We start from the raw sequence: 22,052 nt of genomic DNA, 5'->3' as shown, positions 1-22,052 counted from the left end.
TTAAAAACTTAAGAGGTGCAGAAAGTGAGAAAGACAGAGACAACGCACTGTTCTTTCTGAGTATAAGGTATGAAAGATTGAACAGGCTGGGAAATTATTGAACAAATTGTACAACAAATTTCAATCTATTGGTACAAAAACGGCTTTTAACATCCCCAAATGTTATCTGTAAAACACATCCCCCAAACAATTTCCCCAAAAATATAAAACTGAGCACTCATATACATTCATAAAAAATCCTTCCACTTGCATGATATTCAGAAATTCAGACGCTTCAATCCAATCTGCTTTTTTAGCCACTGCAGCAATAAAAATTAGGTAGAGTATAATGCAATTGGCGATGTAAGTAGACAACTGTGCTTACAGCTCTTCCTCAATGTTTTGTGGTTGTGTATCTATGCTACGCCGGGCCCTCCTGATGCTGGAGCCTCCATGTCCTCCTGAGGATACACCTCCCATCAGACTGTGCAGCAGGCCTTTGGCGACGGACAAGTCATGTGGCGCAACATGCTTACTCCATGCCAGGAGAGCCTGGGAATAATAAATATAGTTCACATGGGAGGGAAGAGATGTTTCAGTACAATCCAACCTGGACAAGAAGTCAGTCTTTGTCTGCTGTGCTTGTGCCTCTTTCTGTCTGTCAGTCTTTGAAGCAGACCATGAAGCCAAATTTAAAGCAGGTCAGCAAGAAGCAAGGTGAACAAATGAAACCTCATCTTAATATGGTTAATGTAATTTGTCCAAATCTAATCAAAGACTACACACTGTGTCATTTGCTATTTTGTAATATTGCATATTTTGTTATGTTCTGCTCTGTACATTCAATGCTAAAAGCAAAGCAGAAAGCTGGGGTCAAATTAACAGGTTATTCACTAGCACTGCGCTGCATGTCATTAGCACATAATGAATGCACCGTGGCACTGAACCTGCAGGTGACACATCAGAATAATGCGACACATGCACATTATTACTATATGCCAGCATTAGGCTGCTAACTGATGTCCGGCTGACTGTTTGAGCGGGTACACAGAGTGATGAGAGTGTTAGCTAACAGCTTCTGATTGGGAATTATCTCATCAAAACACGTCCACCACAATGGCAGGGCTAATTGGATTTCTTTCGGTTCCCCAGGTGCGACCCGGGAGTTGCAGTTGCTTGTTGCTACGGCCAACAGCTTTCGTGCGGCCATACACTAATTATTCAGTGTGCTCTGAATCTAATTACTTGTGAAGGTGGCACTTGAGAATCCAAATCAGAATAACACAGGCAAGCAGCATGAGAGTGAGAGAGAGAGGAGAGGCAACAGAAAAGGATGCCACCCACACACATCAAGCGGCGAATCCATGTCTGGTGTCTGTGATTGTCCTCTGTTGATGATGATAATATTTAACTCACTCTAACTTACCTGTTTTGTCACCTTGTCCGGGCTGATCCAGCCCAGAAGCATGTCCACAGTGTATGTGCTGCACGCTGCTGATAGCCACATCGGGTTACTGCTGTTTTCACACAAGTAGCGACGCACCATGTTTTTGTCCAATGTCAGGCCGATCGCCTAGAGAAGAGAATTACAGTAAATATAATGAAACTATGATCAAACTCTTAATATAGAGATCACTCATTTATCAATAGTCAGAAAGGGTGCTGAATCAAAATGTGTGCAGATAATATTCTCATATCAGCCCATTAAATATGAAGCTACAGCCAGGAGATGGCTGTAGCTTATAGCTTAGCAGCCAATACCTAACATAGTGTGGTTCTGTCCAAATGTGAAAACACCCACCAACCAGCACCTCTAAACTCACTGTCAACATGCTGTATCCAGCCAAGAAATGTTGTGGCACATAACCCCAATAAAATGTTGAACTGCCTTTTTTAAGTTTCAGTTTTTGTAAGGATTATACAAACGAGATGTAACATGTTAGCTAGTGCGCTTTAGAGGTGCTGGCAGGTGGGTTTAGCAAAGTCAGACTAGCTGTTTCCCTATGCTTCCACTCTTTATGCTAAGCTATGCTAACAGGCTATTGGCTCAAGCTACATATTAAGTGTATAGTATGTGACTGGTGTTGCTCTTGACATCTTAACTCTTGGCAAGAAAGTGGATACAAGTCCCAAAACACTGACCTTTTTTTTAATCTTTAGTTGGAACTTCAACTCCACTTTCCTGTTTTAAATCTGGTTTCTTAATCAACACGGAAAATTTAATGCGACATAAGAGACTTCCGTATTGGCATGCTGTGTGGGATGAAACCAGTTTGGCAAGCTGCTGTGCTATTTTATACTTGAAAATTTTAATACGTAAAATAAAATAACACAAATTTCCACTTGGAGTGAAAAATTTGTATGGAAACGGTTGAAATATTTCTTCAACATACCATAAGGGAATATACTGTACAATGACTGTGGTCAGCACGTACCTTGTCCAGCGGTATCTGGACCCCTTGTAGAACTTGTTTCACCATTTCACTTAGTGAGTCATTCTGCAGCGTGACGACCGCTCCAAGGGAAATGGACACATCTAAGCGGAATCCGATCAGATGTTACATCCTTATGGTGTATCAGCACAAAACTTGACTGACAACATTTTCTGGTGTTTTAATATCAGAGGTGATGAGGGTTTATGTTGTCGCTTCACTAAGAGAGCAGCACTTCATGGTGTTGTGACATTAAACTGTATCATAAAGGCATATTAAGCAAAGAGTAGTTTACAAACCTGCATATTGTAAGGCAGGCCTGCTCTAAATTAAAGCCATTTAATTAGACAGACCCTCAAAATTGCTTTGGGGCTGATATCACAAGTTACCTTTGCCAGGCCACTTCTGAACATACTGGAGCAGGTTGATGCCGCCAGCAAGCAGCGGATGCACCGTGGAAAGTGAGGGACTGGCTTCAGGGAAATTGCTCTGTATGACATGCATAGCACTGGAGAGCCAAAGAGGGAAAAAAATTTAAACAAGACAGAACCTGCAGCAAACGCCTGACAGAACTAATGATTTGACAAACACAGCAACTCTTAATCCATAAGTCTCAGGTGTTGTGGTAAACAGGGTGAGACAGTGTTTGAAAGTCAGTACCAATGCAGTATTTCTACAGTCACCAGGGTTCCATTTCATTGTACTTCAGTTCAGTGTTTCTAACCTGCACCCTATTCATACTGCAGTAGAGTTCATGTTTCATACATACTTTTGTAAGGTTAAAAAAGTTCAAACCACAGTATGACATGAAAGGTTCAGTCAAGCAGCTCTTTAAAGCAACATGACTCACCTCACCTTTTCACATGAAACTATTCATTAGGAAAACTCTAGAATTACTCATTTAGATCAAGAGTTAACTGCAGGAACTCATGAAATTAATCTATAATTGATCAAAAATTTACAGATTTACGACCTGCCTAAAGGTGTGACAGTGGACTCACCCACAAAACTGGGAAACAATTACTAAATATTTGGAATAGTTCTTTACAATTCTACTTTTCCCATCATACATTTTTGAGTACGTTACCCCTGTATGCTGGTGAGGAGGTCCTCTGCATTGCCCAGCGCTTGGTCAACAGAACCAGAAGAGAAGAGCTCGGGAATCGCTAGCAGGCTGTCCCACAGTGAGGTCTGATTCTGGAGCTGATCGAAGGCCAACACCGCCATGCCGGCCGCCGTCATCATCTCTTCTGGTTTTGTCAGCATCAGCTCCATCATTACCTGACAGCCAGATTTCAGAGTCAACAGTTACGTATCATTTTAGATACAGAATAACAGAAATAAAGTTTTAACTTATTATCATCACACTGTCCTGATAGCAACAGGCACAAATCCACATACTGTGTGTATGCAAGCAAACACACACACACCTGGTTGAGCACGAGCAGCGAGACCTCAAACACAGTGCTGTTGGAGTTGCAGAAAGTGACCACAGCATAGCAGAGGGGGTTGGATGAGCTTGTGTTTATCATGGGCAGCGTCATGGTGCAGATGGCTCTTTTCAACAGGCTCAGTGACTCCAGCATTTTGTTCAAGGCCTCCTGCAGGAGATATCGTTCGTATGGGTTCAGATTATTGCAATCACACATTAAGTGAAGGTTTTCATTCAGAAATGTACATTCATGGAATAATAATAATTGATTTTCTAAACACAAATGGCAATTGTAAATAACACTGTGTACAGATCCATTATCAGCTGTATCAGTGAAGTATTAGAGGAGCCAATCATTTCTACACAAAGAGAAAATATCTGGATATGAAGTACAATTACAAAAATGTGACTCAACTATTATGAGCAGTTACTCTGGGTACTTTAAATACTTTGACACTTCCCTCTGATATGCTGTACTTTTCTCATCTGATACAACTTATTTTCATTCATTGTGGAAATAGCATGTGCTGCTAGTTATTACTTTCAAGTAGCCTCTCTTTGATTTCATCCCTTGTCACGTTGGAGCAGGTTTGAGGTTGGTGTTGTCATTTTAAATTGCTTTTTGAGTGGCTTCGACACATTTCTGGAGGGATTAAACTGAATTTAAATTGCACAATTTCCAGAATCTTTATCTCACTTTAATCTTTTAATCTGACTTTATTGCGACCATATCACCTTCTCCATTTTACTCAAACAATACACCTCATGCAATACAGTGTCGCTTACAAAACAAGATATAGATTAAAGAGAAATTGGAATATTAAATAAAGCCTTTTTTTTTCCAAAATCTGGGTTAATCTGCTGTGTACAATGACCAATGCTGTTTCATAAAAGACCTAACAAGGCTTCAATGCTGTGACACTTGAAGAAACAGGTTTTTCCTTTTTTCTCTGCAGTTTTGTTCCTCCCATTATATCTGCACAATACCCACCTGATCCCCCAGAGGAGCGGTAATGGTGGCATTCATGAAAGAGACATTATGAGAGCGTCCTTGGTTAGATGGACCTTTAACACAAGAACACAGTGTAAAGCAATGCCTATTAGCATAGTCAACTTGTAATGTAAACATGAGAGGGGGCTCAAGTAGAAAAAGACCCAATTTTTTGGAACAAATGGTCAAAACATCAATTAAATGTGGCTAATTTCTGTCTTTTTCTTTCTTCTGAAGTCTTTTTTCACTTCTGTCTGTTAAATACAAAGCTAACAGAGAATTAGCTTAGCATAAAGACTTTCAGGTCTAGTAAGGGGGAACAGTTTGCTGAGCTCCTTGATCCAAAAATAAAATGGAAACCCCCAAAGTGCACAATTGCACCCAGACATGGACGTGTGAAACTTTACTAGGTAGCATGGAAATTAGATTTTTGCCACTGTACATAGAAAGAAGGGTCCGCAGATGAGGCTAACATACCCAAAATGTTGTTCAAGACCTCAATCAGTGCTGCAGGATCATTGCTGGAGTCCTTGGGGATATCCAATTTGAGAAAATCCCCCTGAATCAGGTTCGCCAGCGGGGAACTCTTCAGGGGGCTCGACCTGTCATAGAGAGTCAAAAGAATGAGATGAGACACAATACTCAACCAAATTTATAAAATCTTACACAAAAGTCTGTCTTCAAAGGTTTTCCCATACAGGGTTTCATGCATCTCTGTGAGCGCTGTGAACACCTAGTTAATTTGAGTAACACATAGAAGCATTTATTTTTGTTAGCATTCTCTCCCGTGAGGCTTTCACTGTGTGCTTAAAGTGAAATTACTCCTTCCTACTCACAACAGATGCTTATCTAGCATCTAATAAACTCCAACAACATGTTTCGTTTTGTCAAAAAGACCTGTTATGAAACGTTCTAGGAGAAAACCTGTTCAGTAACAAAGGCTGATAGATCAGCGGGTAGCTACAAGAGGAGGCAGGACTTAAACCAAACCAGTTCTCTAAAACCAAACAAAAACGTGGCTAAAAGTAGCTGGACCGGAGATTTGCGCAAACCATCAGTCATCAACAGGTTGAGGGCTCTGCAAACAGGTTTCACTCTCAGCCACGTTTATTCCTGCATCTGGAATTCAAATATCAGTGACAGCTTAGCGGCTTAAGAAACAAAAGCAGAGAAAACAACTCTAAGCCATGTTCCCTCCAACTGATGTTGGCATGTCACATGTGAACTATGACAAAGGAGACAGGTTTCCATAAACAAAGCCAAACCTATATTCATGAGAATATGTAACTTTTAGTGCTGACAGAGCTGTTTTAAAGGAAATAAAGTTAAAAAAAAGAATTCAAAGAAGAGTTATATGACCAAAAAAGGACAAAAAAAAACAATAGAGCTATTCTAAAAAAATAAATAAATAAATAAAAAATTGGCAAAATATGTGTTTATCTTCAGCCTTGTGACTCCACAGTGGATGAAACTGTGGTGGGTCGTTATCAGGCAAAGGAGACTTGGCTTTCACCACAGGGGGATGTGTGTTGTTGGTACATTTCCATGATCACACTGGCTAATCATCTCATGCAATGCTGCTATGCCGAGGGAGTGTCCTTCCTGTGGCTTGAGGGACTTCTCAGCAACCTTTTTTTTTCTTATAATCACATGACACCAGGCCAACAGAGACATTCATCATATCAAGACGTGGAAGTTACACAACGCAATACAGATACAGTGACACTGACTGAAATTATAACGCCTGCAATTATGCACCTTGCTTTCCCGAGCGTCTGAGATGACTTTGATGCAGTTGGGTCCACCACACGTGATGTGTTATGACAGTTGCTGTCTGTGTTGCACATGAGGGTCTGCAGGAAAGGGAAGAAGCCTGTGCTGGGGAGGTTTCGAGGTCCCACATAACCTGGAGGCGAAATCACAAAGTTGTTACTGTAATGAAGGTGCTGGGAAACATTACTTCCATTAAGAATTGTCTCAAAATCCCAGGAGACCGTATCCTTAATTATGTGGTTTGGCAATTAAAAGTCTTTGAGTGAGTTACTGGAAGATTACAAGCCTCAATATTAAATTCAAGTCAATGTCACATAATTAACTGTATGCAGGGAGGAAAACATCATAAACATTATATAAACTGCTCAACAAATAGTGTTAAAGAGAGGTTAGAAAGGAAAGTCACGCATCAGAAATTGACTAAACATTTGATTATGTTGCTGATGGTTTAACTTCTTTAGTGCTGTGTTTTGGTTCAAAATGTTTCTCTGAATTGGCCGTTTATTATTCATTTCTGTTCTTCTCTGACAACATGGAGGCTTGTAGGGATATCTCTAACCACAGGATCAGGAGCCTGAGATTATCTCCATTTCTCTGTATCAGTACCAGTGAGTAACTCATACCCACTTTTGCCAGAAAGCAATCTCAGTTTAAATTGAGAACAAAGAAAAAGCTGTAAAGACGGCGAGAATCAAGTTGCAGTCAAGCCGCTGTGACTAGACTGACCTTTCTGCTATTTGGTCCTGTTAATATTATCTCAGAAAGCCATGTTTCATCTTGACACAACAAATTTAAAAGCATAATAGCCTGGCAAACAGCTAGGCTTTAGTCATGGCACTCGTGGAAGACATTATGAAACCTACAGCGTTTAAGCTAACTCTTGAATCAACAAATACACTCATGCAGCCAAATCTATAGAAATCGTGTACAGTTTAAATAAACTGCATGTAAATGACTCATGAGGGTTAAACAAGTAGAAAAAAGAGGCAATGATTTAAATTGTCATTAAACAAAGGGAAAAACATTGTATCTATACACTCATCAGTTTTCAGTCGTGACACTTGAGCACATGCCTCCAAATACATGAGTCGTCTCATACATTTCTATAATAATTTAAGGATTAATTTAATGGCTCTTTACGGCTCTGTGAGAATCTGGTCCAGCCTCAATTAAAATGCTGGTCTGAGGTCACTTTAGATGTTTGCTGAGTCATTTGCAACACTACACTACCTGAGTCAAGGCTACTGCTGGTCATTCAGTGCGATCAGACACTAAAGATGGTTTTGTTGCCTGTTTTAGGTGTGGTCCATTACTGTGCCTGTTTCCAGCTTCTTTAAAGACAAACAGCCCACCACACAGCACTTAAAGGGGGAGGGATGCTCCCATTGTTCAGATTCGCTGGATAGATTCCATGTTAGGGCATGCTAGGGTTACTAAATTACATGTGACTCTCTGCATCCATACAAAATCCATCAAAAAAAGACATGCTGATGCACGTCATCAAATGTACTTTTTTGAGGCTGTAACTTTTTTTTGTTACACAACCAGACTTCCTGGTGACTGAAGGCTCGTGGTCTATTTTTTCCAAACCAGCTGTAGTGCGCCACCCCCTCAGCACCCAGCTACTCAACTCTCATCATAGATGGCAACACAAAGGAATATGTAGGCATGTGTACCACTCCCTCCTGATGCACCTTTACCCACATTTAGCGCAGACACAAAAATGCACTCTCCGACCATTGGGTTTGAAAAGTACAAACACCACGTGAACCGTGCAGGGATAGGCTCAGATCTGAAGGTCTATTCATGTTTCGGTTTACTTTGAAACTGGAATGTGTAGCTGCTATTCTTCATGATGCCAAACAAAAACCCTGACGTCCACATCAAGCCAATATTGTGTTAAGGCAAGTTCTTTTCCCTTTAGTTGCCTCATTTTCAGATTTAGGTTTACTGAAGACAATGTCATGCTCAATGATCTGTTTCACACTCTGAAAATGCATCATAAATACAGAGGTATAGAAGATTTAACTGTAATATTTATAAAAGGGGTTTTCTTTGGTTGTGCCAGGGCAGCTTACAGGCAAGACGGCATAAGGAGACATTCATTTCCACTTCATTATATTCACAGCTTTATTCTATTTGCTCATGTTTTTTTCTGTCTGTTTGTCCTGTTTGTGAGTGTGTAATAGCATAAATTGTCTTGGTAAAGACTGGCCTCCCTGATGAAGGGCCACTGAAACACACGTCACCAGCCCAGCGTGGACAGGGATCGAGGCGCTTTCTTTAATCTGCAGTTTTGCACTCACATGTGTCTTTCATTACTGGAGGAAACTGAGTGCGGGTCACAGCAATGATGATGAAGATGATCAGAGGCCAGACGATCAGAGTCAGGGACCATAGCTAGAACACAAGATAGCCACAAAACACTAATAATCAGTCAATGAGGAGTTCATAACAAAAATCATACCATACTATTTATATACGCTGTTCAAATATGGCGTATCCAGTCTGTCAAGTTGCTGTTATGCATGTCATTTATTCCCCACACTCTTTCATAGGTATTAGTACGTTGACGTTCTTACATGAATATAGCATTAAATCTCCCACTGCACTTGAACGCCACTCACCGGCTGTCTGATGACTGTCAGACAGTTCTTCCACAGAAGAAGCCGCAGTTGCCTGAAGAACGCCATCAGCAGAGGAGGCTGAAAGGCAGGAACAATATATGAAACTTATTCTACCACTGTCAACACATGGGTACTTCAGTCATTTCAAAATGGTCAGATAAGAGATTAAAAAATATCAATGTATTCATTTGCTTTAATCAAACTATTGTGTCATTAATTCTAGATAACTAAACTTGTCTTCTCCACATAAATGTACATGACAGAGCAGATGACTTAACTCTTAATAAAGTCATGAAAATGTTTACCTCTGAGTAGTGTACTGTTCATTATAAAGTCATAATTGAGCGTTTGGCGTACCTGGCTGCGTCTGTCCTCTCAATGCGTCAAATGATTTGTTATCTGACTGTCGCTCGCGGGCTCTTTAGGAAGGACATGACGCCGGGGTGGCCCCTAGCAGGAGTCCCTCTCCATGAGTCCGCAGTGGCAGGAAAACAGAAAAAAACAAAACGAATTCACTCTCAAAGAAACAGAGAAATCCTGCTCGGACGGCGCCGCAGTTCACCGCAAAGGATACACTTTCAGTTCCTCGTCCCCTGTTGATGTGGGCAGCCACACCTGCGTGTGAAAGGTAAATCTGTGAGAAAGGGCGTGGACTGAGGCTGCAACCTGCCCAAAGCCAAGGAGAAGCACGAGCTCTGGGAATTACACATGTACAAGCATTTACGGGATAATGTCCTTAACCTCTGTAACAGCTGCACTAGTGGAACACAGTCCTCCATGGATACGATTATAGATATTTTCAGCTTTTGACGTGTCACCAAAATATTCCCCAGGTTTGTCACGTGTTGTTGGGGAAGGCGTGGGTCTCCACTGGGAGAAATCACACTGGTATCATGTGGGGGGTCCACAGGGAGAAGTGACAATTAGTTGAATTCTCTAGAGCTGTGCAAAGTATAGTTATACAAACAGAAAAATAGTCATCTGACAAGCCAAAGTATGTGATTTAAAGAGGAAAATATGGAAGATATCAATCAATCGCTACATTCACACAAAACTACAGGCTAGGCCAGAGGTCAGGATTTCTGCAGTTACAGGCAAGAAAAAAAGCAGCTATTCATGTTATTAAAGCTTGATGTGCTGAAGGTAATGCCATTGTCTCCCTTATTTAAATAAAATGATTCATGCTGAATGACATGACAGTAATTTCCACTTCAAACATGTTCTTCCTGAGAAAGTATGAGCTGTCACTGACAGGACACAGAAGTTTCTTTCTTGGGTGGCTGAAGTATTACAGTATTTCCATTGTGAGACACTTTAAAGGAAAAGACAAAGGCACAGTATGAAGTCTAAGGGTTGGGCCAAAGGAGAGAATAGGTTGCATTGTTGAGGTGGAAACATCAATAAGAATTTCCTCAAGGTTGTCTCACTGGTTTTCTACATTGATCTTATCTTGAGGTCTGGTAAGCAGTGTAAACGGCAGCCGCAGGAGGCACAAATCCTAGGACTTGAATCATTTTCTTCAGGTTGCAGAAGCTGATCGAGAGAGATCAGATAAATAATGTAATGTAATTAATAGTGTAATAATAAACAATGTATAAGGATGACTGCCTCGTCTTACTGTTACCTCTGCGCATTTATCATACAAAGACTGATATTTAAATAGATAATAGTACAAGAAATATCTGCTGCAGTTCACAGACTGCATCTTAATGTTTGAGTCTGGGGTCCAACTTAAAATCGCTCAAGCACACTCTTTTCTTTCAATGATGTGACTTGTCTGAATTTCTGTGAAAATTGAAAATAGCAATAATCAAAACTTCTTATTTGGTGTTGCAGGGTTCTGAGTACACTTATCTACTGCACAAACCAAGTCACGAGGCGACACTCATACCATACAAATTTTAATCAAAACGTCTGCATGCTCGGGAATGGGGAAAAAAAACAGGGCTTCATATACATAACAGCTTGATGGCTGGCTAGTGTTGACAAGACACAGTGGCTCATTTGTGGCATTTCAGTTTCGTTGATTGGTAGCATCACTGGAACAATATATGCCAAATATACAGTCTGGTCTGTGGTTTAAAGGGAAAAGGCTGAAGGATTTAAGCATTCTTAATATAATCCCATGTGACAAATGTTAATACTGGCACTGCATAAAATATAAAATAAGGGAGGAAAGTTGCTCCACACAGACAGTGACATACAGTGGAGGCAGAAGAGAAATACACACCCTTTTAATAAATCATGAGCTGGGAATCCTTGGGATCTGTCCGGCCTTCTATTTGAAAGGTACTCTGTGGAGTTTTTGACCCCTCATTGTGCTATAGAGTGGGGTTTTTGTGCGTGGATCCCCTTTTTATTTGGATCTTGTGCAAAGGCACGAGGACATACACGCCTGTGCAGTACAGCGTGGCGACACAATGCGTTTTCCTCACGCCAGTTTAATACTGATCCACTGATCAACAGTAACAGATGAAGAAGTGAAGCAATGCGCTAACGAAAAGCAGAGAAGCAGACGACTGCCAGCAAAACATGAATGAAAATGCCACAAGTTTCAAAGTTTTACAAAAGCATTCAACACATTTGTCAGGCCTAAGAGTTACCCACAATGCTTTTTGGTGAGAAAACTCTTCAGGGTACCCTTAATAAAAAAAAAATGCATTATCATCATACTATGTTCATGGTGAATGCAGCATACTTCATACATGTGGTGTCAAGTTTAGGTGCTCAACTGAGAATACTCCCATACAACACGGTCTGCTGCGGTCATTACGGGACACTTTTTCTCACCAGTGGTGCTGGTGTTTGAAATAAATATCAGAAATTGTGGAAAATACCAGACTGTCATGAAGGATCCACATTCAACATACGACCTGCAAAATATCTGCAGGTTTACTTGTTGAGCGTTACAGGCTGGCAGCCCAGTTTTTGAGCATAAGGTTTAGTAACAGACGTCACTACAGACCTGATTGCACAACTCTGAACCCATAAAGAGTAAAAAATACATCATCAAACACTTCAAATACCATCTATGCTCCATACAAATAATTGTCACTTTTAACACTGCGTTTGGCACTTGTGTGTGTCGGGAAAGTCAGAGGTCACATCAGTACACAATTTTCCAGTGTGTGGGCTGTTCACATTCTTTCTCGGTGTCCCCACAGAAACGATTGTACGTAGTTTTGGGGTCAAACCCCAGGATCTCCCTCTCTTCATGGATCCGGAAGGAGAAGGTGGACACTGATGTTCCTATGAAGAATCTGAAAAAAGAAATGAATAAATTAAAATATGGCAAAAGGGGACAATGATACAAGAGACGTGCAGCATCTCCTGGACTGAACAGCATTAAACATCTTTGTATTGCCAGTAACTGGCATTTACTTGTTAGTCTTCAATGATTGCATCTTAAAAAAACGTCAATAATGTGGAATTTGACCTGATGATGGGGCCAAATCAAAAGTCTGGACATGATGGCAAAATTTTGAAGGTCGCATTTAGACTTAATCACGCAGGACATAACAGACTTGTTAAAACAGAAAAGGCCTGGCTTTAAATGAATGACAACCAATTAATTAACAATGATTAACTTAGAAGTCATAAACATGTGAAATATGTGAACTCTCTGTCTGATACCAATAGGCTGGCTGTTAAGCTAGTCATCATGTAATGAAGACACATAACAAAACCATAAAAAGTAATTTACCTCGCATGGGCACATATCCACTGGTCAATGACGGCCACCCCTCCATCTTTAAGGAGCTCCAGGTCCTCCGTGGGCGGCTCAAAACGCACCATTTCTGGCAACAACCTTTTCAGCTCCTTCAGTTCTACGAGAGATCAGAGGTTTTTAAAAGCATTTATAGTGACTGTGAGTCTACTGATAATCTACCACTACTTACTATTATTACTACAACGAGGCCTTCTTATTATCATCATTATATACTGAATTCCCATGTTTTGTGTCACTGCTGTTTGAACTTTCAATACACAGTTTTATAAGCTGCAACATACTGAAGCAAAAACATCAATATCCCAAATGAGATTTCTAAATAAAATAACAGTAAATAATCTGTGAACATGGTGCTTTGTCATTACCTTCCCCGTCTGCATCTGTCGCGACAAACACACTGTCCAGTTTGTGCTTCTTCATCAAGCTGCGCGTTTTTTTGACCGCCCCTTTAAGGCTGGGTACGTCCTCTCTGTGACCCCAGATAAAGTCCTTCCTGCGCAGGTGGACCCCCAGATATGGACCACCTTTAGCTGAGCCCAGCTTGGCCTGAAGAGCAAAAGTGACTCTTATCAAGTGTTCTAATCCACAGCGATACTTCAGCAGTCGCGAGTGTGATTGATCTGATTTGCTGATGTGATTTGCTCTACACAAGAGCCAGAGCTTCAATGACCTTCAAATGCACTTTCAGCAAATAAAAGGACACAAAAAACACTTTTTGGTAAAAAATGGCAATGGTCACATTATTATAAACTGCATAATTCCACCTGTGCAATCACTTAATCGTGCCACTGTCAGATGCACTGACTCACTTTCATGCGGGTCCAGTCCTCGCTGTAAACGGTTTGGTCTCGGTCATCTGTAGAGTTCAGGTACTTTGCTCTGAACTCATCTCCAATGAGTCGCAGGTGCTTGGAGAAAACCATACTGCGTCGCGTCTACGTCAAACACATCAGGTTACAGGCGAGATAGTGCACCTTTAACGCCTGATGTAAAGGTACCCCGTATGAATCAATGTTAATTTATCACAACACAGAAATGTTCCACGTGGTCGAACGCCCAACACCAACATTAGTCCATTACTTGACTTACATCCCAGTAATCCTTCCCAGCATAGTGATCATGGAGGAGTGTCTCTGCTCGGTCTAGCATAACTGATCTGGAGAACAGTCGGACACAAACAAGTTTATCATTGTCGGCATCACCAAGATCTGAGAGAACAAGCAGTAGCTAACATCGTACTTGAATAACAGTGAAGTCAGATCATCTTTCAGCCATTCACAAACAGAAGAATCAAAGAATCCACTGACTTACCGAGGATTCATGCTGAACACTTCGGCTGTTTTGACGACCAACTGAAACATTTGGCCACGTGACCAACTCTGTGTCTAGACAGTATTATCTCAGCTCCCCTATTATCTCGCAGTCAGTCAGCCATAGCTATACCTGTCATCTCACGTGCACAATGAGATACTGAGTTTGACTTGGATAGCTTTGCTGGAAAATCACTGCGAGTTAAAACAGCCGCAAACCAATGAATTATTAATCTCAAATGAGCTGCTCTCTCTCATGACGCAACTCAAACATGTGCCATTGTGTTGAAGCAACATTTGTTTTCGGTCCCTCGCTTCCTAGCTTCGCCTTGCAAGTACACAGAACAACTGAATGTATTAAAATCTTTTTTTTTCTCATGCTGTTACCAGCACACTTCACACGCTGTCCATTGTTCGGTGTAATCTGTCATTCAAATGATTTTGCTGCTTTATGACTAGAATTAGGTACCGAGCTGAATCAAGCATTATTTGCAAAATGGATTAGGTTTAATTATAATCATCAAGATCCATTGAACTGAAAGCAAATTCAGAAAATAATCACATTGATCTATTTGGCACAGACACATTTTACAGCCATTGGTGCTGGACAAATGTCCACATGCTGTATATGCATGTGTATAGTTTTTATATCATCATGTTGCTCTGCAGACTCACGTCACTGTGATGTTTTTCTGAAGAACCGGGGCCATGATGGAGGCATGGCCTTGGGCTGATATACACGTTACATTTCGAGCTCTCGTCTCCTCGTAGCCCCAAAACCAGCCCCTTGGAAACACGCAAACAGATAAATGAGACGGTTGATGATGAGCGGAGAGGAGAGAGCTGTGTGAGCAGGAAGCTACAGATGTGCATCATTAATACAGACAAACGTGATCCATCACTGTCTGAAAGAGGTCTACTGAGTTATTGTACTACAATTATAATTCATTTTCTTTGGTAGTTAAGCTTAATGAATCTCTTTCATGGAGGAACAATAAACAAAAGGGCACGTCGGAAAAGGTTTGATAACCGCTGGATTCAGAAAACATCAGCATCAAGATGACTTGGATGGTATAAAAATAGACTGTAATCAAGGGTAAACACTACATCTGTCAGGATTAAAGCCAGTCTGTTGTCAAAGTCAAATACTTTATACACACATCAGCTCCCCACCAGAGACAGGCTTCATCATTTTATCTTTGCTTTACCTGTAGTACCCCTGTTTATCTTTGGAGTACATCAACTTCTCAATGCACGGCCGCTCATCGACTTTTTCCTCCCATTTCCCATCAGTCCATCCCTCGGCATAGTTCTGCAGTACCAGAACCTGGTCTATGAATGGACCTCCATTCTCTAGAGCAAAGAGAGGAACACAGCATACTCACTGCATTTTACAGCGCTACAGAGCAATCTGTTTTGACACTACTATTTTAACATTACTAAATTATTCAATAAATGAAAACTTTTTAGAAAATGTGACTCTCGTCTAGGTCACCAAATTCAAAAGCTCACCAGCGATGAATTCCTCATACTCAATGACGGGCACATTGGCCTGCAGGCTAGTGAGGCTGAAGAACTCTCCCCACGGGATGCGGATCTGGTGGATGTTGGGGCTCTGCCAGTGGTAGAGGCGACCCCATGGGGGAAGCACCAATACCCAGTCGTCCCCCTCCTTCCTCAAAGTCTTCACCAGGGAGGCCATGCGGATAAAGACATCTCTCCGCAGATTGAAACCCTCTGGGGGGTTCACGTCATACAAAAGGTACCTGAGGTGACAAGAGAGGAGATGAGATCTTGAGAGTTTGAAAGAGCTTTAAATGGGAAAAATCAGCAGCAAGTTCACTGGTCAGTGGACACAAAAGTGAAGGCCAGTGGTCTTTACAGCTCACATTCAGTATTAAAGCATCTAGTGATCCCATTTAACAAGTATCATCTGTATCATGGGGGACACCTGCAAGCTGCTTAGATCAGCGTGTACAACCGTACAGACAAATGCCCATCCACAGATAAAACTACCATTAAGTTAACTCATACCAGCTTTCATCATCAAGCCTCAAAATCCTGTTCGACCGTGACATTAGACGTCACAACCTGCACATGACACATCTGCTACTAACGCTAAATTGTTCTACATTTAAACGTTTTGCCCATAATTTCTTCATAACCATCACATTCTTTTTGAATCCATCCGTAGAGAGAACACATATGTTTCAGTCCTGCTAAATGAGCAACAATACGGCCCGAATCTCATCTTTGCCGTCAGCAACGTTGTAACATGAATTCCACCTTTACTAAATGGGATATAGATTACAACACAGTGCTGGCTATTGAACCATTTATATGCCGAAAGCAGCAAAACACAATAGTGTTTCACAAATAATATTAGATGATAGATTTACAAAAGGTTTATAGTGCTAAAATGCAAAAAGAAATTAAAATGACAAGTTTTTGAATGGAGTCTGGTACACCTTCACCTCTCACCGAAACTGCTGCAGGGTGCATCAACACAAGCGGTCAGGTCTGGCATACGGGATAGAAATACAGACTTAAAATGGCAAGAGTGTACCTGACGGAGTACCGTCTAAATAAAAACTACTCAGACAGTTAAACATAAACGAATATCCGTAGCACAAAGCTAACAGTTAACGTGTCAGTAAACTCACCGTAGATCTCTGGCAGCAGCGATGGAAACGGTAGCCGTGTGACTTGCGCTGAACGCATTGTCAGTGTTTACTGTTTGAAATACTGCAAAAGCGACGAAAACTGACAGGCACAATGAAAACAGAGAATCGATAGCCGCAGTAAATACCACTGGTAACGTTGTATGCGTTGGTCTGTACGCCATATTTCCTCAGAGCCACGCACTTCCGGAACGGCGAAAAGCGTCTTTACGGTTGCTGAGCAACCAGTAATAAAGCGCAGCCAAAACTCATGATCTTTAGTGTGATAGGTTGATGAGCATATTGTATTGGAGGTTGTCATTACAGTTTAAACAGGCGTTTTATATGTCACAGTAGGAAAAGTACAGATAAATAATACAATCTTCATCAAAGCATCAATGATCCCACGTGCCATGAACTCAACATGAGATTAATTCAGAGTCTGTCATTCTGCATGTGGAGACAGGTCTGCTCCATAACTGTCGTTGAGAAGACATTAACAGATGTTGTCCTGGTCGTATGTCACTCCCATTTGTCTTCTGGCCTCATCTATAACTTCTGCTAACAGGATAGAGTGAGCCCATGGCATCCCTGGACTCTCTTTCAGTCCTAGAGGGGAACAAGGAATCAGAAACAAAGATAAGGAAGGGACCACAACAAGAGGAAATCTCATGATACATCACGTTTTTAAGATATTAAAATAGCTTCTGCTGTATCCAAACTTGGAAATAACAAAGGACTGAAGAAGTTAGTAAATAAAACAGATCAGATTAACATAAATCAGCTGCAAATGCTACAGCAAGCCGTCGTATTTTTAAGCATTAGAGCATCTTGCACCTTTCAGCAGACAGTTTCGGACCTCCTCAGCTTCGTATCGCAGACCTGTGCTGTTAGTGAAGTTTAGCGGCATACCAGCCTCTGGCAGGGGGAACTGCATCTCCTTCCCATTCACCTCCAACGTCGTAGGGCACCACATATGGTGGGGTACCTGATGTGGAAAAATAATTGAAATTTTGGCCTTCCTATTCGCAATATGCGCAGCAAAAACGTGACATTTTGGCTGTGGTGCCTCAGCTTCAGCTGTACTTGGGTTTAACTGGGCTCGGAGCTCAATGCTAACATGAACATGCTAATGTTAAAAACATCCATCCATCCATTATCTATACCGCCTATCCCTTTCGGGGTTGCGGGGGGCTGGAGCCTATCCCAGCTACAATGGGCGAGAGGCGGGGTACACCCTGAACCGGTCGCCAGCCGATTGCAGGGCCACATACAGAGACAAACAACCATTCACACTCACACTCACACCTAAGGACAATTTTTAGTCATCAATTAACCTAATGAGCATGTTTTTGGTCTGTGGGAGGAAGCCGGAGTACCCGGAGAGAACCCACGCATGCACGGGAAGAACATGCAAACTTCACACAGAAAGGCCCCGCCTGACCCGGGGATCGAACCGGCAACCTTCTTGCTGTGAGGCACGCGCACTACCTGCTGCGCCACCGTGCAGCCCTATGTTAAAAACAGCCTCCAGTTAATGTGAACATTAGCTAACATTACAACATACTTGTGATATCTGGTCCTGTGTGGAGATGCTTCTACTTTTCTTTTTCTGTTACCTTAATGGTGCCTTTGGTCCCAGTGATTACGGCGTCACAGGTCAGCATCATGGTGATTGAACACGTGCAAATTGCCAGTCTGTTTCCAGAAAACTTCAAGACCAAAACTGCTGTTCCATCAACACCTGGACAAAAGAGCTTTGTTAACCCTGGAATCTAAAGAGCCTTGTCATTTTCTTTATGCTGGACCTCTGTATGCTATGTAAAGCCGGGCTCAGAGTCCAGGAGTTTCAAAATCTAACCAATTTTGAAATCAGCCTGCGTCACCCACACAAGGAAACTTCACAGATGTTCTTCTCTCTAATCTCAAACATGCACTCACTGCAAGATTTGAAAATAATGGCGCATCACACACTATAGGATACTATTGAGATTATCATGCCAGAGGGAGAAATGCATCACCTTGTGCAATCTCATGGGGAAGCAGATGGAAATAAAATGGACTGATGTGATGCAACAACTTGCAAACTTGCAAGAAAAAACAAAAGCAGGAAGCTAAACTAGTCTGCATGAGAAAACGGTTTGACAAGGTCAACACGGGTTGTCTATTCTTCAGTGAGACCTGGAAGTGAGATTTTAACTGTCAGTTTAAATATCTGTGTCTGTGTTATCTCGGTATAAAAGAGTTTCATCTGGAAAGGTCCCAGACTTCTTCTGTCTATGTGTCCCTGTGTAAAGGAGGAAGTCTATAAATAAGAGAAACTGCATGACTGTAGCTGACAAGGAGAGACAGAAACTTGCACAAATGGAAGCAGAGCGATGAATGTTATGTCAGAAGTTCATCCATCCTTGCTTGCAAGCAACAAAAGTTGAGTAAAGAACTGAAATACTGTGCTGAAAGATATCTGAATACCCTTTCTCCTCACCAATCCTAGATAGAGATCCATTTTCAGTTTCCATAACACTTCCTTGAAACAATTACCTGTGTCTATGCAATGCCCTGTGGCTTGGATGGACTCTGGCTTCTCGCCATTAAAAACCATGAGGACAAACTGCAGACAGTAGATGCCCAGGTCCAGCAGCGCGCCCCCTCCCAACTTCTTCTCAGCCAAGCGAGGAATATGGGTGAGTGGAGCCCCCAGATCAGCCCTCACCATCTGAACGTCACCCACTTCACCCAGGCCCAGCAGTCTCCTCACTTCAAGAGATAGGGGAAAGAAGCGCGTCCAAATTGCCTGAAAGGAGAAGAGGAACGGTTTGAAGAGACGAGTAGCAAACAGTAGTTTAAAAGTGACTATTTTGAGTTACCTCCATGAGAAACACATTGTTGTCTTGGGCTCCAGCGATGAGTCCCTGCACCTCCCTTGAATTCATGGCCAGGGGCTTCTCAATCAGCACATTCTTCTTGGACGTCATAAAGAGCTTGCCAGTGCTCAGGTGGTAAGGATGGATGGTGCCAATGTATACAACATCTAGAGAGAGAGGGGGATTGGTGTTCAGAAACATTACTGAATACTCCGCTTGTCAAAGCGGGAAAGTCTGTATTGCAGAGACCACTTGAGACTTGTATTATCGGAGCTGGTTGATATTCATTCACTGGCCTAAAGACACTTCAGCTGAGAATAATTTGTTGATTCAATTCAGCCCAAAACATTATGCCATATGCTGACAGCAGAGCTCACCGATGTCTGGATCTCTTGCCAACTCATCATAGCTTCCATATGCTCGAGAGATGTTGTGTTTTTTGGCGAATTCCTCAGCATGCTGCAAGTCCCTCGCTGCAACAGCCGCTATCTGCCGATGAACAAACGGTTTAGGTAATGCAGCATTTATGTGCAGTGGTTTATATCGAATGGATATTTACCAAACTTTAAACATAAATGTGAGAAGAAATCTGTCAATTACTGAAATGCAGAAGCAACTGTAATTAGACAAATGAGTCAAGCAATAAACCTTGAAACATTTCTGGCTTGACTGACACGTTTTAACACTCACAAACATACTTTGGGTGTGGAGTTCAACACAGTTAAGATGCTGCAACCAAATGAGGCTTAATTGCACTTGTGAGGAGCGGATGTGAAGAGCATCAGCCAAACATGTCCTCTTTCTTGAATGGGAGGTACTGATATACAGAAACCTGCTCATAAATGTGAACCAGCTAAAGGCTGGTCTCTTGTCAGCTGCAGACAGATGTCTCACCAGGGGAAGAGCATTATCAGTAAAGGAGAATACAGTCAGGAGTTTATTGCAGCACTGGAGCAAAATAGTCTTCCTCACACCTGGAGGCTTCAATGCAAACAGTTTGTGATGTATTTGGATAAGTGCTTTGCTCAAGGGCACCTCAGAGGTAGTAATGGAGTGAGGCAAAAGCCAAAGGGGATATAACTGTGTGACTCTTAAATATGCTAAACCCACCAAAGCACTATGGCTCCACTGTTAATAGCAGCGCTATTTGCTTCCTTTGATTGACAACACAGTTTAAGCGCACAGTTTCTACTTCAAGCAACGTTTTGGTGGGAGTTTACATGAGCTGAAATACACTCGGTAAAAAAGTTACCTGGTGGTTATCAGGAGTCAGGGTCCGCAAAGCAACACAGAAGTCATGACTTATTTTACCTGCGCTGCATATTCCCCAGCGTGTCGCCATTACGAGCTAGCTAGCAAGCTACCATGAGCAACGTCAGTAACTTCAGCTAGCTTTGTGCTAGCTGTAACATCGACACCGCAGTTCGTCGACTCGTAGTGGTCTCTACCCTCCGGAGCATAGACATAATGTAAGTAGACGCCTCATTACGTGCTGGAGCATAATCCAGCGTCGCCGCCATATTGACTGCGGTCACGCCAGCTACGCTTCAGAAATGCTCAGTCGCGCTATCTACACTTCAAAATTGAGTGCGCGTCCACACCGCGTAGTACGGTATAGCGTGGCGGCGGCTTCGTGGTGCATTCATGTACACCTCGAAAACTCGGGAATCTATATCGAAGTGTTTTTTTTTTTTCTTGTTGTTCTTGTTCTTGTTCTTGTTCTTGTTGTTGAATGCAGTCACTGCCCGGTTGTTGTTTTAATACATTCTTTTAAAATTAAAAAAAAAACTATTTGATCAAGCAATATCATACAATAGACCTACAATGCAGGTCACAGAATACGAATAGGCCTAGATGCATGTTCTACATGCTCCCAACAACCTCTGTGGTGATTTTCAAGTTGTTTCACAGTAGCATTTTATGATAATCTGTTGCTGAATTCATACACAGTGTACAGTACAATGTCCATAGGCAAATTAAAATATTCATAAAAAAAATAAAAATAAAATTGTTTTCTGCAAACTCCACCAGATTCTTCTTCTACATCTTCCCAACTACCTCTGTGGTGACTTTCAAGTTGTTTCACTGTAGCATTTTATAATAATCTGTTGGCGTGACCGCAGTCCATATTGGGTGGGTCTCCGCTAGCACCAGAGCCAACCAAAGTCAACGTAAAGAGAGCAACTATGCCCCTATTTTATTTATTTATTTTATTTTCTTTAGCTTCCCAGCCCCAGTTGCAAGCTTAACAGGG

The 22,052-nt window shown here is 41.8% G+C and overlaps 3 protein-coding genes across 3 annotated transcripts in view; all 3 read right to left on the bottom strand.

Moving 5' to 3' along the window:
• abca12 (ATP-binding cassette, sub-family A (ABC1), member 12) overlaps positions 1-9,735 on the bottom strand; it is a 68,180-nt gene extending 58,445 nt beyond the window's left edge. Inside the window, exons 1-12 of the mRNA XM_070975575.1 lie at positions 9,592-9,735; positions 9,235-9,312; positions 8,914-9,007; positions 6,593-6,740; positions 5,312-5,436; positions 4,835-4,908; positions 3,842-4,012; positions 3,499-3,692; positions 2,801-2,919; positions 2,415-2,515; positions 1,406-1,552; positions 365-531 (exon numbers count right to left, since the gene is read on the bottom strand). Of these exons, the coding sequence (XP_070831676.1) occupies positions 365-531; positions 1,406-1,552; positions 2,415-2,515; positions 2,801-2,919; positions 3,499-3,692; positions 3,842-4,012; positions 4,835-4,908; positions 5,312-5,436; positions 6,593-6,740; positions 8,914-9,007; positions 9,235-9,300 (1,406 nt within the window). The 5' untranslated portion in view covers positions 9,301-9,312; positions 9,592-9,735. The remainder of the gene's footprint in view (positions 1-364; positions 532-1,405; positions 1,553-2,414; positions 2,516-2,800; positions 2,920-3,498; positions 3,693-3,841; positions 4,013-4,834; positions 4,909-5,311; positions 5,437-6,592; positions 6,741-8,913; positions 9,008-9,234; positions 9,313-9,591) is intronic.
• Positions 9,736-11,118: 1,383 nt separating this feature from the next.
• On the bottom strand, positions 11,119-17,150 carry pofut2 (protein O-fucosyltransferase 2). Its single transcript, XM_070976766.1, has 9 exons — positions 16,938-17,150; positions 15,787-16,040; positions 15,483-15,627; positions 14,950-15,060; positions 14,054-14,120; positions 13,774-13,899; positions 13,330-13,510; positions 12,938-13,061; positions 11,119-12,494 (listed from the first exon to the last, which is right to left on the bottom strand). The coding sequence occupies exons 1-9, from the start codon at positions 17,117-17,119 to the stop codon at positions 12,341-12,343; spliced, it is 1,344 nt and encodes a 447-aa protein (XP_070832867.1). The 5' UTR covers positions 17,120-17,150; the 3' UTR covers positions 11,119-12,340.
• LOC139340783 (trans-1,2-dihydrobenzene-1,2-diol dehydrogenase-like) lies at positions 17,112-21,395 on the bottom strand. The gene is made up of 7 exons (XM_070976767.1): positions 21,051-21,395; positions 20,176-20,287; positions 19,802-19,965; positions 19,476-19,728; positions 18,554-18,678; positions 17,772-17,922; positions 17,112-17,543 (listed from the first exon to the last, which is right to left on the bottom strand). Exons 1-7 carry the CDS (start codon positions 21,138-21,140, stop codon positions 17,431-17,433), a joined length of 1,008 nt encoding a protein of 335 aa, XP_070832868.1. The 5' UTR covers positions 21,141-21,395; the 3' UTR covers positions 17,112-17,430.
• Positions 21,396-22,052: the final 657 nt, after the last annotated feature.

Source organism: Chaetodon trifascialis, chromosome 12 (assembly GCF_039877785.1).
Source record: "Chaetodon trifascialis isolate fChaTrf1 chromosome 12, fChaTrf1.hap1, whole genome shotgun sequence".
Lineage (NCBI taxonomy): Eukaryota > Metazoa > Chordata > Actinopteri > Chaetodontiformes > Chaetodontidae > Chaetodon > Chaetodon trifascialis.
This window is presented reverse-complemented; position numbering and strand designations above follow the sequence as displayed.